At 45.6% G+C, this 14,721-nt stretch overlaps 1 protein-coding gene across 1 annotated transcript in view; it reads left to right on the top strand.

The window, feature by feature from the left end:
* Positions 1 to 636: 636 nt before the first annotated feature.
* Positions 637 to 14,721, top strand: part of DAGLA (diacylglycerol lipase alpha) — a 32,415-nt gene continuing 18,330 nt past the window's right edge. The window contains exons 1-7 of the mRNA XM_026091977.1: positions 637 to 731; positions 1,309 to 1,520; positions 4,073 to 4,174; positions 4,769 to 4,907; positions 8,029 to 8,116; positions 12,671 to 12,805; positions 13,478 to 13,555. Of these exons, the coding sequence (XP_025947762.1) occupies positions 637 to 731; positions 1,309 to 1,520; positions 4,073 to 4,174; positions 4,769 to 4,907; positions 8,029 to 8,116; positions 12,671 to 12,805; positions 13,478 to 13,555 (849 nt within the window). The remainder of the gene's footprint in view (positions 732 to 1,308; positions 1,521 to 4,072; positions 4,175 to 4,768; positions 4,908 to 8,028; positions 8,117 to 12,670; positions 12,806 to 13,477; positions 13,556 to 14,721) is intronic.

Below are 14,721 nucleotides of genomic sequence, written 5' to 3' on the forward strand. Positions count from 1 at the left end.
CTTGGCGCTCTCTAGATGGCTCAGAACGAGGGGCACGCGCCAAGATGCGGTGTCCCCTGCTCCGCGGTAGCCCGGGAGGGCGCAGGTCAGCACGGAAGCGTTGTGGCAGGTTTTAGGATGCTAAGGTGTGTTTTTGGYCTACCTGGCCAAGTGGGGGGGAAGCACTGCTGGGCAACAAGAGAAGAGGCTGGCAGCAGGTGCGCCTGCGGGAGAACATGGTGATAGGAGTTTGTACAGAGTTCAGGCTGCTATAACCTGTCAAAAGCACTCGACACCGACTGGTTACCCACACGGGATTCCAAGTCAGCCTGTGAAGTGGAGCTGGGTGAGTGTTAATTATGGTCAGTGCGAGTTACACAGCTGTTTCACCTAACACCCACTCTTTAAACTCTTAACTCCCTAAACTCTTCTGCTCTCTCCTTCTTGAGCATACTATGCCCCCTGGTGCTAGATGAAAGCTCTGCCGCCTGTGGCATAAAATACGGTAGCTCTCAGGTGTGGTCCTTCTGCTGGCATGCGGTTGTGGCTGTGGATGGCTCTCTTGCTGTGGGGGGAGAGATCAGCGTCTTTGATTCTGTTGTTTCTTTTCCAGGAGGTGAGTGTCGTGCCTGCTGAACCTCCTCAGACCCGCTAGCCATGCCAGGGATTGTAGTGTTCCGCCGTCGCTGGTCTGTAGGCAGCGATGACCTCGTTTTGCCAGCCGTCTTCCTTTTCCTCCTTCATACCACCTGGTAAGCRAGAAGAGCAGGTGCTAAAGAGAATGATGCTTTGAGTCGTCTCATGAATTCTTTTTGCTACTCCTGTTTCTTGCAGCTGTGATTCTTCCTGTGCTTATACATGCAGCTGGAGGGCTGGTATGGGGCGTTTCTGACAGATACCAGTGTATTCCCAGCTTTTGGTTCTTTGGATCTATGCTACTTAAAGTTCTAGTTCCAATGTCAGAGAGGAAGTCTGACTAGAGTTTCCTGAATACTCCCTGTGCTCTCCAGGGTTGTCCACTGTATTTTGGGGCCGTGTTTCTGTATAGGAGCTCAGGGAAAATGATTGGAGTAGCAGATCCCATGGAATAACATGGCTCGACAAAAATCATCAAATTGTTCTGACGAGGGCAGCAAGGCCTCTGCGTGGCTTGTGGGGAGGAGAGTTCCAGAACAAATTATTATAGCTTGTAAGCAGCTGAGTTAGCTCTCAGGAAATGCGCGGGGTGCTGAGGATCCTCAGTAGCGTTGTGAGGAGAAGAGGCGTGGGATATTGCATGCAGCTTTGTTCGGCTTGCTTGTTGGTAACAAGCTGGTTTGTGACTGGCAGGTTTGTGATCCTCTCTGTGGTGCTCTTTGGGCTGGTGTACAACCCCAACGAGACCTGCTCGCTTAACCTGGTGGACCACGGCCGAGGCTACCTGGGCATCCTGCTCAGCTGTATGATCGCGGAGGTGGCAATCATCTGGCTTAGCATGCGAGGCAGTATCCTGTACACGGAGCCCCGGGACTCGATGCAGTATGTGCTCTATGTCAGACTAGGTAAGAGGCAGCGGCCTGAGGCCTCCTAATGACTCAGCCTCCACACTACCATCTGCTATCGCAGAAGACTTCTTTCCCTACACCCTGACAAACACACAGCTCCTGAAGGACATCCAGATGGCCACTTGTATGTGATATGCATCTGAATACATCATGTGTACTGCACCCTGTCATTGCTGTAAGACTCTCATGCAACGCCCCAAATATCTTCCTAGCAAATCTTTAACTTGTCACCCTCATTGCGATGCAGGTACCGCGCTTTCCTCCAACAAAATATGCTCCCCTTCTGCCTTGCAGCAGAGTAGTTCTCCCACAGTGAGATGTATCTCTACCTCTCCCCCACATCTTTCCACAAGATTTCCTATGATACAAGCATATCCCTGTGTAAATCATGGCTGTTCCCACACTGAGGCCTGTGCTTGTCCTCACCTGTCACATGTATATTTAAGTCTGCACCCACCTACCTTGAGACATGTACTTGACCTCTTGCCTTACACGTCTGATGCATCTATCCATCCACCAACTTGCACTTTGATACTCTACCTCCAGGCACCATGAGATAAATAGGTGTACCGCCTGCTCACTCGTTGCATCTTCTCTCCTAGGTGTTGGTCTTGTCCTCCTAAAAACAGTTCCTGTCTCACGCACCCCCCTTGAACCTTCAAGAACTAGATCAGAAAAAGGATTTTTCCTTTACTTCTCATACCTGGTTTCTCTTTTAGCTTTTCTCCCCTCCTTTCTTTCCCTTCTTCCAGGTACAGAAACACGATCAGACTTTTCTGCCCAGAGTGAGGGGTTTGTGTGTGTGTGTGTGTGTGTGGGGGGGGGGGGGTTGTGCTTTTTTGTTTTTTGGGTTTTTTTGGAAGAGTCTGAAGAGAAAATCTTACAGAGAGACAGAGTCAAGCCCCTTCCAAACAAAGCATCTTATGGCCTATTCTGTTTTGGCTGTATTGTTTTCATGCAGAATTTATTAAAATCTGGGTACCCTTGCTTGAAAGCTCTGTCTGAGAGGCGTTTTGGCCTTTGAGTGCTAAGTGCAATCATTAACATGAAAAGCAAACAAATCTCTCTCTCTCTCCTACTGGAGTCTCCCTAGGGAAGCATGTAGAGCCTGACAGTTTGAGTGACACTGTGTTAAAAACAGACCAAATGGGGCAAGGGAAGGAGAGAGAATCCAAAAAGAACCATTTTTCTACTCAAGTATCATTCTTGTCTGCCTTAAACTGTACCTGTGTTCAGGGTCTGTATTTAAACTGTATCTTGGGTCTTATATATACTTATTATTTTATTTTTTTAACTGCAATGGTTTTATCAGCTCTTTTATGATAGACATAGGAGCGTGACCCTAGTGTAGACAAAGTTCATGTGACCGTCCCATTTTAAGCATGTACTGTGTAGTGCATATGAATCTAGGGAAACGTTTCCGTTATGAACCGAGGAAAGTCTTGTCTTTGCTACTGCTGCTTCTGTTCTGCAGTAGCTAGCCTCAGAGGGGAGACAAGCCGAGGTAGACAAGGCCTAGCGCAACTTAAAAACGTAGGCTGCACTGATAAGGAGTTAGGTTCAGCCCTGATTCCTTGCCCACAGCTGTTGAAAACTGTATTTACTATGTCATTCCTTGAACTGTTCTTTCCAGATGTTGAGAGTCCACAGTAAGGTGCCTGTGAACGGATAAACTGTGCCGACATACTGAATAGATGGGAAGATGGATGGTTAGGATCTGCTAGGCTGGAAAATAGGTTCAGTTGTCAGTTCCACCAGAGACTTGCTAGCTATTGCTAAGTGAGGTAATTACCTTCTCTATAACTTATACCCCGTCCATACTTTGGGCTTGTAATGAATTGGGAAAGTGTGAACATGAGCACTTTAAAGCAGTGTTTCCAAACTTTTTTTTTTTCCAGTGAGTCACTGTCAACCCTCAATTTCTTGTTCGTTATCAGGCTAACATGGAGAACTGAGGAGCCAATAAATGTGTCCTTGAGGACTGTGTCCTGGGAACTATTGCTGTAAGGACTGCAAAGGATGGAGGTGCTGTGAAAATTTGCGAAGTGTAGTAAGCAGAATTAATCCTGAATACACGCTACCTCCTATAATTTCATCTCTTGTTTTGAATCAGGCCAGCTGTTTGAGGTAGTTAAGACCTAGATACTGTTACATGATGCTTCTTGGTACATAGGGAAGTCTTTCTACTGTAATGGGTGGAAGATATGGCTATCTGATTCATGCCTCTGATGCAGCCTAGGGCACTTGCAGCTCTGTGTGGAGTACGTGGTCMTTGCATCACTTAGGAGTGGTGAGTGTGAAGGAGACGTTACGTTTTCGGGACTCGTTTTCTTGAAGGTTATCCTCCAAAGCACTGGGGCCCAGTTCTGCAGTAATTAATTCTGTGCAACTGTCCTGCTRGAGTAAAGAACCTGTTGCAGGGAAGCATTTAGTTACCAACTGTTAGCCCTCCGCAGTGCTCTTGCGTATCCTCTACAGAAGATGGGGACAGGCAGTTGTTAATCATGAGTGAGATGCTGCTACTGTCCGTTGTGTTCCTTTCATTTCAGCTATCCTGGTGATCGAGTTTGTGTATGCTATTGTGGGCATCATTTGGCTAACGCAGTACTACACTTCATGCAACGATATCACTGCGAAGAGCGTCACTTTAGGTATGTATTTGGAATGCGGTGTGCGTGCGTTCCTGTGTATGCAGAGACATCCTCTTGTCCTGGAGAGCTAATCCATTCATGCATGTGGGGATTGACTGTTGGAAGTGGCTTGTGGCTGTAGATGGGGTGCTTGTTGTCTTGAGATGCTACTGCCCAGAACAATTGTTCTATTCATTTTTTTTTGTGCTGTCTACAATGAGACAAGAAGCCATGTTCCCGTGGAAGGGTCTGTCCAGTGAATCTGGTTCCCCTTTAGTTCACAATGGCTTTACTGTTTTCCTGGAATTCCCTTTGAATCTCAGTCAGTCTTCTGGGGGCGCCTGATGCTAGTGTTGCAACCCCCCTAGATGCTCAACAAGCCCTTTATGATCTTCTGCATGGGTAGTCTCCTAAAACAGCTGGAAAACCTAGCTGTGGTCAGAAGCCTTTCCAGAGGATTTTCTTTTGCTGCAGCTGGCTGCAAGAGTATTTRGGGTAACTTCCTCTGTCTGCCCTGCAGCACTGGAGAGGCGGGTGTGATGTGTGTGGAGAACAGGAGACGGCACTGCCAAGTCTTAGGAGCAGAGCACCTGACTTCTCTTCTTTTTTTTACAGGAATGGTAGTGTGCAACTGGGTTGTCATCCTGAGCGTCTGCATCACCGTCCTGTGCGTCTTTGACCCAACGGGGCGGACCTTTGTCAAGCTGCGTGCCACAAAGCGGAGACAGCGCAACCTGAGGACCTACAACCTGCGGTAAAGCAGCATTTCTGGAAGGGCGCCCTGCTTTCTCCAGTTCTTGGCATTCTTCCTGCCTGCCTTCAGGGAGCATTCAGTTTCAAGCTTCCCTTTGCTGTTGAGGGTCGTTTTGGAAGAATGCGGTTCAGACTGCTGGGTGCTGTGTGTGGGCATCTGTATTCAAAGGAGGCAAAGCAACATGAGATCTGGCTGGATCGTATGTTAGTCAGCGGATCTGTAAATCCTTACAAGCCCTTTGTGCCACAGTGCTGATCACAACAGCTTGTTTGTCCACCCCGTGGCATTGTGTTTTGCCTACTAATAGTGAGGCAGTACTTAGACTTAACTTAAGCCAAGATAGCATCTTTTTTCCAAAGCCTCTTTCTTCCTTTATTTTTATCTTCTTAAARTATGACCTTCTGGCCTGAGATGTCTTATACATGGTGTTGGCTAAGAAGCAATTTCTTTTGTGTTGGCAGTTAGATGCTTTAATTAAGAATTGATTGCGTCTTTGTGAGCTACCCAGATGGGGATATGAAAGCTTTTTTTCACCAAGCAAGGCATTTTTCAGAAGGTTCCCCACCCCACCCCCCAGTACTGGGGCAACACAAACAGGCTTTGTTTTCTTACACAGTCTTGACATATGTAGCTGTCAGCAAAGAATGTGGCTTTGTAGGGCTGAGGGCATTAGGTTCTGAATGAAGAAATGAGACTATTTAAAAATCCTCTGGAAATCACGCATTTCTCTTTGGGAACGTATATTCAAGGGGTGTTTATTAGTCCTCCAGTGTCTTTAAATGGGATCCTTCAGATTGTCTTTGAGAGAAAAATCTTCAGGCCTTTCTGGGGACAAYGCAGCAAGCACAGATATGTTTGAGGGGAACCTGTTTCTTCTTGCAATGCGATAAGACACTCTTCCTTACCTTCTGAGTATAGCACTAACACTAGTCTTGAATGTTTAGGATTAGCGCCCTGTTAGCCTAATGTGTGCAGTTGTTTCACTGTAATCAGGACGCTCCCAGGGAGCCCTGAATGAAGAAGCTGCGCTGAGATACTGCGGATCTAGGACCCCGTATCAGAGCTGTTTGACTCAATCCGTTATTTTTCTCAGAGGAAACTGAGTGCCACAGRTTGCAAAGTTCTTTTTGTCTGAGAACTTAAAAAAGTAAAACAAAACAAAACCAAGTCATGTCCTCTGTGCAGATTTTTGAGATCCCAGAAAACTTCCTGTAGGTATTTGTCCCTTTGGTCCTGACCTGGTTTTTCCTCCAGGCCTGTAGCATTTCAATGAGCTTGTGCCTGCTGTTTGTGGATTTCCGCTCTAGAAATGGAGTGTTAACAGATGTTAATAACCAAAATGCTGTGGGATGTAATGTGAAACGGAAACGTCAAATGTTACTGTGTATTCGGTGCCAATCATTTCCAAAGGAAATATTTTGAAATTCTCCACCTGTTTCTGGAGCGTGATCCTGCAAGATGCTGAGGGCCAGCCRTTCCTATTGAGATCCCTCAGTCTGAAGTGATACATGCCTTTTGATGTGTCATACAAAGTCTGGTTATTGCTATACTTCAAATTTGAGCTGTATTTCCTCTATCTTAACTCATGAAAACTTGACTTGTTTGTCACATTAAGAAGACACGTGATTTTGGTGGCTTCCTTTTTGTGGTACTCTTTTGTAGCTATTGGAGTCTTATGCAGTAGTTTTCCTTTATTAGTGGCATCTTGACGCGTGTGAGATTTTATGTTCTTGCAGGACTAAAAAAATAAACAAAAGAAAAAAAGGCTCAACTTATTTTGCTGATACTTTTTTAAGAAAGTCGCTTTAAGGCCCATATTAAACACGTGGAAGTTCAGTGTTAGAAGTATTTGGGAAAACTTGGAGTGAAAATAGCTCAGAGCACACTTGCTTTCTCAACCTCCGCRGTGAAGTGGTGAAGTTCTTAGCGCTGCTGTCCGAGTTCTTTGGCATTTGTGGAGCAAATTGATCATTGCCAGCTCCGTCTTAGGACAGCYGTATTCCTGTTCCACTTTTCGAATCTTACTTGGAGGGTATGGATAGTTGTTGTTTTAAAACGTTCAGACGTGAGCAGATGGATTGCCCAGCAGAATTTTGACCTTCCATTGCAGGTAAATACTCCTTTATCRGCATGTTCTTCTTCCCACTCTCTGCTCTTGGGCTTTTCCTGATGTGATCATCTGACAGAAAATGGAAATGTTTTTTTTTGATCAGCCTGACCCATGTTAAGTTAGTCTGTGTTGAAATTAAAAAGAAGACCCTGCTTCAGAGGAGCTGTGGGTTGCAAGTATACCWGTCAAAAATAAGGCAATATTACCCTGCAAGTGTAGTAACAAGGACAAGCTCACAACAGTGGAGTGAACTCACCTATAGTTCATTTTAAATAAGGTTGTTCAATTAGCTAATTTTGAAGCTGAAATTGAAATGTCATATAAACTAAATATGAGTTGAACTAAACCTGTTGTATTCAGGATTTTTTAACCTTTTTTTAAATTAAAAAAGAACCTTTCTTCTTGTTTTCCTTTTTTTGCTTAGAATTATGCACCATGCTTGAATGAAGAATGCAAATCGTTATATATAAATAACAGTGTTCTGCCAAATAAGCTATTTCTTAGAAAAATTTGTCTCGCTCTTATAGTAAGCGCTCAGTCTTTTGTGGCCTCCCCTCTCCTCCGGAAGTAAGTTCTCTTACTGGTGGCGGCAGTAAATCCTAGGACCTGATGCAGCTGCCGAGTTACCATTAGACCCTCCTTCTATCCGGAGGGCCAGGTGCTCTTGGACATCCTGCTTCCAGTAGATCAGAGAACAGCAGTAGCCCGATTACAGCCATCCCATTCGAGCAGGACAGCGTGTATATAAATACTGAAGCTTTGTCCCGTCCAGAACAGCTAGATCACTGATGACCTCATTTCCCTATAACGTGAGCCGGGTTCTGGCCTATGTGAAGTCCCCTTGACTCTCCTAGATCAGCATAAATAAGAATATGGTTTAGTACGCGTGCTGCCGGTGATAGAGAACAGGCTGCATGGTGTATATATATTGGATCCTGCTGTTGTTGGTGTGCAATCMTGTTCTCCTGCCTGACCCTATGGGCATACCTACCCTTTCGTTCTTTATTGCAGGCATCGCCTGGAGGAAGGGCAAGCCAGCAGCTGGACACGCCGACTCAAAGTATTTCTTTGCTGCACACGGACGAAAGACTCCCAGTCGGTAGGTACCGATGATCTTCCTTATCGGAGAGCAAGCTCCGTGTATAGCTGACGATACATGGAACTCAGCAGAGAGCAGCAGTGCGGGATTCCCACTGTCAAGCCTGGATGTGCGTCTTGTTTCCGTGTGGATGTTGTTTGAGACTTGGGCACACCGGTGAGCCTTAACGGTAGTGTATGCAGGAACTGGAAATGCCCTCCAAGAAGCAGCAAGCTGAGTACTTTCAGAAGGAACAGGCTTGAGGTTTTGCTGTACGCTTATTCATTCTCCTTCCTTCTAGCCAGAGTAGTCTTGCAGAAAAATGGCATTTGCCTAGAAGGGCACCTGGATCAGATCTTCCATGCCTCAATACAAGCCAATGTTTCCCGCTAGATAAAGGTTTAACATCCCTGGAGAGCACAGCTGCCTTTTGGAAATGGCCAGTGTTAACCTTCTGATTTTGAATATTACAGGACTCTCTCTGGAGGGAATGTTAATAGCCCTGAAAAGCAATGCGTTCAGTTTTAAGCTCTTACTTCCCCTGAAGCTGTTTTTTACCTTGCTGCTGCAGTGAACTTTTAAGGGTTTTTTTTTGTTTGGTGGGTTGGGGTTTTGGGTTTTGTTGTTGTTTGTTTGTTTGTTTGTTTGTTTTGTTAAACCATGTTTAGACTCAGCACTTGACAGCACTTTTTGTGGTCAGCCTCACCGTTTCTCCTTTATCAGATAGGTCGCTTAAGCGGTTTTTCCTATTTTTTGCCTCAGTCTCAGAGGAAAAGCAGGAAAATATAAACCTGTCAGAATAGGCAAAAGAATGCTTCTAGACTGCTAACAGGCCAAAACTGCTACTTTATCCATAGATTCAAATGAAGATTGTTGCTTTGAAATTTTCATGTGCTACAGTCAGGATTTTCCCATGCAGATATCTGTCCAACATACCAGGCTAAGGAGCTTGATTTTGCTTCCACAAAAGTTATCAGTATGTTTGTATCGAAGGCAGTGAGAGCAGGTTTGTGCCTTAGGGTGGTGTTCAACAGGACTCCTAATAAACTGCTGGAGAAGTGAATAATAAGGTGGCAAATTTTGCTGATGACTCAGTAGTATTTAGGTTGGTCAGAATTACGAGTATTTGAGAACTTCTCCTGAAGGACCAGGCAGAACCAGGGAATTGTTACCAATGTTAGACGAAAGTCATAATACAGAAGGACGAAGTGATGCAGATCTGAAGAAATAGTTTAAATTACTTGCATACACTGATTGGTTCTGAATTAGTTACAACCTCTCAGGAAAAGAGCTAGGAGTTATCAAGGACAGCTCAAAAAAGACGTCTGTGCACAACAGTGGCCAAAGAACCTTAAAAGCTTCRGTAGAAGGGCACAGAAAATGATATGGAAAACACTAAGGGACCGACCACATCAGTGATATGTCCTCGCTAAATATAGCGTGATGTTTGGTCTCCTTAAAGATGCAGCAGAAAAAGGAGCAGACGGAAGGGATATGAACTTGTACAGGAAGAGAAATGAGACTGGGATRTTAATCTCAACAGTGAAAGGTGTAATAAAATGAAGAGCTGTGTAAAATGATGGAGATCCAGGTGAAGCCTACCTGAACATTTGTGTTTATCGTGGAAGGCAAGATTAAAAGGAACTGTTGGCCAGTGTTGTGCAGTTATCCTCAGGATGCAGTTTCCAAAGTGTGAAGGGCTGCAGGAGTCGTAATAGTCCTTTTGTAGAAATCCAGCAGYGCGTGCTGGCACGCTGGTCCTCCTGATCACACGCTCCTGGAGAACCGGATGAAATGCCACCATGTTCCCAGGGAATTTCCCAGCCCCGACCTGTTGTCCCGCTGAGTAGTAGTAGTAGTCCAGGACTGCCAGCTTTTACAGGTCCTCTGCTAGAGSCGGTTGGGAAAACCCACCTGGAAAACTGAAGCGAAAGGCGCTTTGTGCAATGGCAGTTCAAAGAGCGATGTTCCCTCGGGGGTTACCTCCTGTTCCCCTGCTTGCCCGGGCTGCCTCACCAAAGAGGCGCTTTCCAGGTGCCCCGGCTTCCCTTCTCTCTGACCRCACGACCAGGGTAGCCTTGCCCACGTGTCCAAAGACGTCTGTCCTGAGGGGGCAGCACGGGTGCTGCAGCCTGGCTCAGGAGCCTTGAAAGGAGAATAGGGGCACCTCAAAGGGAAGCCCTGAGAGGCACCAGTGTTGCCCAGTTTCTGAACAACCTTCAAATTATTTCATTCAGGAACGCAAAATATTTCACTTTGTGTTAAGCTTTTTATTTATTTAAAACAAATTTTACATTCTGCAGTGAGTGTTTTTCTTCCTTTTTTTTTTTTTTTTTTCCTTTCTAGTTCAGAATGAAAGCAGATACCAGAATCTCCAAGTTCCATGTGCTATAGGATTTCCATTTTACATTCAGCTTGAGCAATTTCCAGGTTCTTTTCTGTGAGAAAACAGAGTCTAACGTTGTGTGTCCTGGCATGGCAGTGTGTGGAATGAATGCATATGTAATGGATCAAAAATGAATCCATTGCTGCCTCTCCCAGGCTTCATGGAAAAAAACGTTCTAGCGGAGGATGATCATTCCTTTGGCTGGCAAATAAGATTCTGCAGAGTGGATGTGGCATCAGGGCAAGAATCTGCTGTTACGTGTTTGGAGTGACCTACACAGCGCTACGTCCCCGTAGGTTCTGCCAGGCCCCAGAGCCTCCAGGGTTTGTGGCAAAATGTCACAATCAATCCCACAATATAATATCGGGAGCTCCAGCAGAAACTCTTCCTTCCGAGCAAGAAATACACATTGAACTTTATGGCCTTCACTTTGATCAGACTATTAAGTGGTGTCATTATTTTGGGTTTACGGGAGTTTGTCATCTTTTACTTGGAGCCCTTTTGCATTTCCTGCACGTTCAAGAAACTGTGCTAGAATTTATGGGGTCAGCACTTTGAGGATAGTGCGGTTGTAATATTGTAGAAGAGGCTGGTGCCAGTCAATTTGCTCTTCAAAGGTATAGCTGTTATGGAAACCCGCAGTGTTGGCACCTGAAGCCCCATTCTTAATGATGATTCTGCTGGCTACTGCAGACAAGTGAAAAATGGCAGGAAATAATCTTGCACTCCAGGATTTTGTCAGAGAGAAGAATGTAGCTCATTTCCTCCAAGACTCTTCTAGGGAAAGAACAAATTTACTTTCTTGAAAACCTGTCAAAAGGGAGAGAGAGAGATATCCTGTCCTGAAGACCTTTCTTCTAGCACACAGCCCAGAGTTTGTCCAGACAGACTCCAGTCGCATRTACAGTCACATTTGTGACTTAAGGTGCTGAGTAAAGGATGCTATGAAAACAGGAGCTGAAAGGTCAGAATAAGGCTATGACAAACCTTCAGAGAAAAGGATGGGTGATGGCAACAGTCAAAATACGGACCATTTGTGTACTACAGCACTTGCTCAGTCCCACTTTTTGTTGGTCCAACCTCTGGGTCACCCTTGTCCTTAAGCTTGCTTGTCAAAGCAATGACCACGTGCTCTATCTCAGAGTCTATTCAGTCTCCATCCTTCCAAACCATTCTCATTTCAGGTCTTATGCTTTTTTTGTAGGACAGAGCCAAATGGAAAATAACATTGCTCCTCAAAACCTGCTTCCAGTTTATCACTCTGCTTTACAGCCTTTGTGTTCATCCTCTCTCAGGTCACTTCCACTTCTGTCCCTCTGCAATGTTTTTTTTTTTGGACTGGTCTCCTTCTCTGCTGGGAACTCTGCATTTARTGGCTCAGAGATCCCCTTTTCCGAGTTTTCTTCTTCAAGGCCCTTTTGCTTGCATCTGGATGAGGCTGGGCATGGTTGAAGATAAACTTGGAAAAGCTTGATAACTCTGTCAATTCCTTCAGGACCAAGAGCTGCCACATGTAGCAGCTGTCTGTGGTGGTTAACTCTTTGAAGTCATGGAGCAAACAGGGTGATGGTGGGCAATAAACAGCTACAGCGACTATCCAGTGACAGGCTTCAAACRGTGCCCACTTTCTCTGTCATGTGCCTGGGACAGTGAGATCTGACTTAAGTATGGGGCAAATGATCCCAGGACTGAGTTACGGAATTAAAGAGGTTGTTAAGTAGGGCAGACTATGTGCTTTTCTTTTTTTCTGAATAACCTTTGTTCAAATGAAATTGCTTTTGAGGAGGAAGGACTCTGAGACGACACTGGATTGGAATTTGTGTTCAGTTGTCTGCTTACTCCCTCTTATTTGCAATACGGAGGTGAAAATAGTTCCTTTCTCTCCCTTTTTGTTTGTCTTTTCTATTTTGTTGTAGTGTTTGTCTGCTTGTCCACGCAGAAGCACCCAGCACAGTATAATTTCAGTCTCAGCTGAGGCCTCTGAGTGTGACTATATAAAATAAATAAGATATATTAAAGTGATTAGACCAGAAATGGTATTCCCTGAAGGAATCTCTTGGATGTTTTGGAGACAGAGCTACAGAAATGAGGCCATCACTGCCGCACTGATTCTCATTCTGTGTCCTGTTTTGAGGTTCCCCACAACCAAACTCCTCCTCCTAAACCCTTATCTCRCTGGATTTTTGCAGGACGCCTACTCTGAAATCGCCTACCTTTTTGCTGAGTTTTTTCGAGACCTTGACATCGTCCCATCTGACATCATTGCAGGCCTGGTTCTTCTGCGCCAACGGCAGCGGGCAAAACGCAATGCTGTGCTGGATGAGGTGGGTGGAGGGGGCACGTCGCTTTGCACCGAGGCGGTGGGTATCTCATTTGGCCTCTGACTTACCTGCTGCTCTTCTGTGACTCATGGTGTGAGAGCTACACGTCTCTGCCCACCTTGTTTCTGTTGTGCGGTGGGCTATTGCCAGTCACTAAGCTGTGAAATAAAAATACCGACCTTTTCAAGCAACTTTTCTGAGGCTTGCAAAGGGTTCAGCTGACACTGAGTCAATCGTGAAACCTGTCCTCTTTTCTAGGCAGGTGGTGCGTATGGAATTGTGTTCTTGACCCCAAATGCGCCAACAGCCTTAAAGAAGGGGGCAGTTACTTGAAAGTGAATGGGGAGATTACTCCTCCCCCTTCTAGTTATGTAAAGACGACTCCATCATCTGGATGAAACTACGGGAGGAACTTTAGGGAAAAATTCCTAAATTTCCAAGCAGTTACTGGCATTGAGATTTGCAAATTGCCAACCCAGTAGAAGAGGTTATATTCAGAGGTGGGGTTCAGACGCCAGTGCTCAGATGAGGTAGAAATCAGAACCAGATCAGGAAACAGATCAAGATACTTGCAAGCTCTCTTGTCCTGGGTTACATAGTGCTTTCTGTTTCTCAGGCATAAATTTTGTCTTGGTGGCATGGAGAAGAATTTTTATGTATGTTTGTGACTTACAGGCAAACAATGACATTTTAGCTTTTCTGTCTGGGATGCCAGTGACCAGGAACACAAAATATCTGGACCTGAAAAATGCGGTAAGTTACTGGACTGTGATCTTGCAAACTCACCATGCTTCCCCACGTAGCCTGTCATCTTTTTCTGTGTTTTCCCTTTTCCTCCTCTCTGCCCCTGCCTCTTTTCTGTAATAGTTAAAGAAATGAAGGATTATAACAGCAGATTATAATAACAATGCTAGCTCTCCTGGAGGCTTTTTTGGACTTCAGAGCACTTCTAAAGCGTTATTTGTCTCTGTCCTCCACTTTGAGGGAGGTAGTACTATTTCCCCTCAGAAGGGGAAAGGTAGCGTGAGGTTTCTCCAAAGCCAGAGGTATGAGTGCAGTGCTGCAGTGCTGCAGGAGTGTCATGCAGAGCTCCATATGGAGGTACCACCAGCAGCGCTCATGAAGCCTGACGTTCTGGGCTCCGTCTTGACTAGRGCAGGGAGCTGGAGTGCGATGGAGCCTTCCTCCCTGGCGCCGATTCTCTCGGCGGTTCTGAAAATGAAAATGGCTGTGGTCTGTTCTGTTCTGTGYAAATTAAGCCTGGCTCTTCTCCTGGCTCCATGTTGTCACTGCAGCCCTTCATTGGGAAAACTTGTTTTCTTCCCCCTTGATTAGATGATAACTGTTGCAAGAGAGAGGCTGACCAAATCCAAGCCTCTCTGATCCGAGGTGATTCTGTGATTAACCTGCTTGTGGCTGTGCTCTACTGTGCTGCATTTAATGCTGACATCCTGCTTGTGTTCAGACTATCTCTTATTCTGAATAGGCGTATGTGGGGAGAGAGATCAACGTGGCTTATAGAAGACAGCACGGAGGCATATGGTCCCAGACTGGCTTAGTGGCTTTACAGTCTTCTCTCTGGGCATCTTATGGCCTGCAACTATGTGGAAGCAGTACGTTTAGGGAGCTCATCTTCTTGAGACTTAGACTAGTTTCTCCTCTCCTCAGCTAGGGTAGGGTAGAACAAAACCCACAGGRCATGGCCTTCCCTTGCAGAATGCTTTTTGGTATACAGAGGAGGATGTCTCCGTAACTGTTTTCTGGCTTTGTTAAGCTTGGCCCCTCCRCTCACAAAATTTGGCACAGCTGTTCTTAGGAGGGGGAGGATCTAGCTCAGTGTAACCAGCTTGCTCTCCAGTAGTGCCCTGGARGTGCAGTCAGTGTCTGCTGTTCTGGTGGTGGTGAGAGAGAAGGATGAC

The sequence above is a fragment of the Apteryx rowi genome, unplaced genomic scaffold, assembly GCF_003343035.1.
Source record: "Apteryx rowi isolate R43461 unplaced genomic scaffold, aptRow1 scaffold_938, whole genome shotgun sequence".
Lineage (NCBI taxonomy): Eukaryota > Metazoa > Chordata > Aves > Apterygiformes > Apterygidae > Apteryx > Apteryx rowi.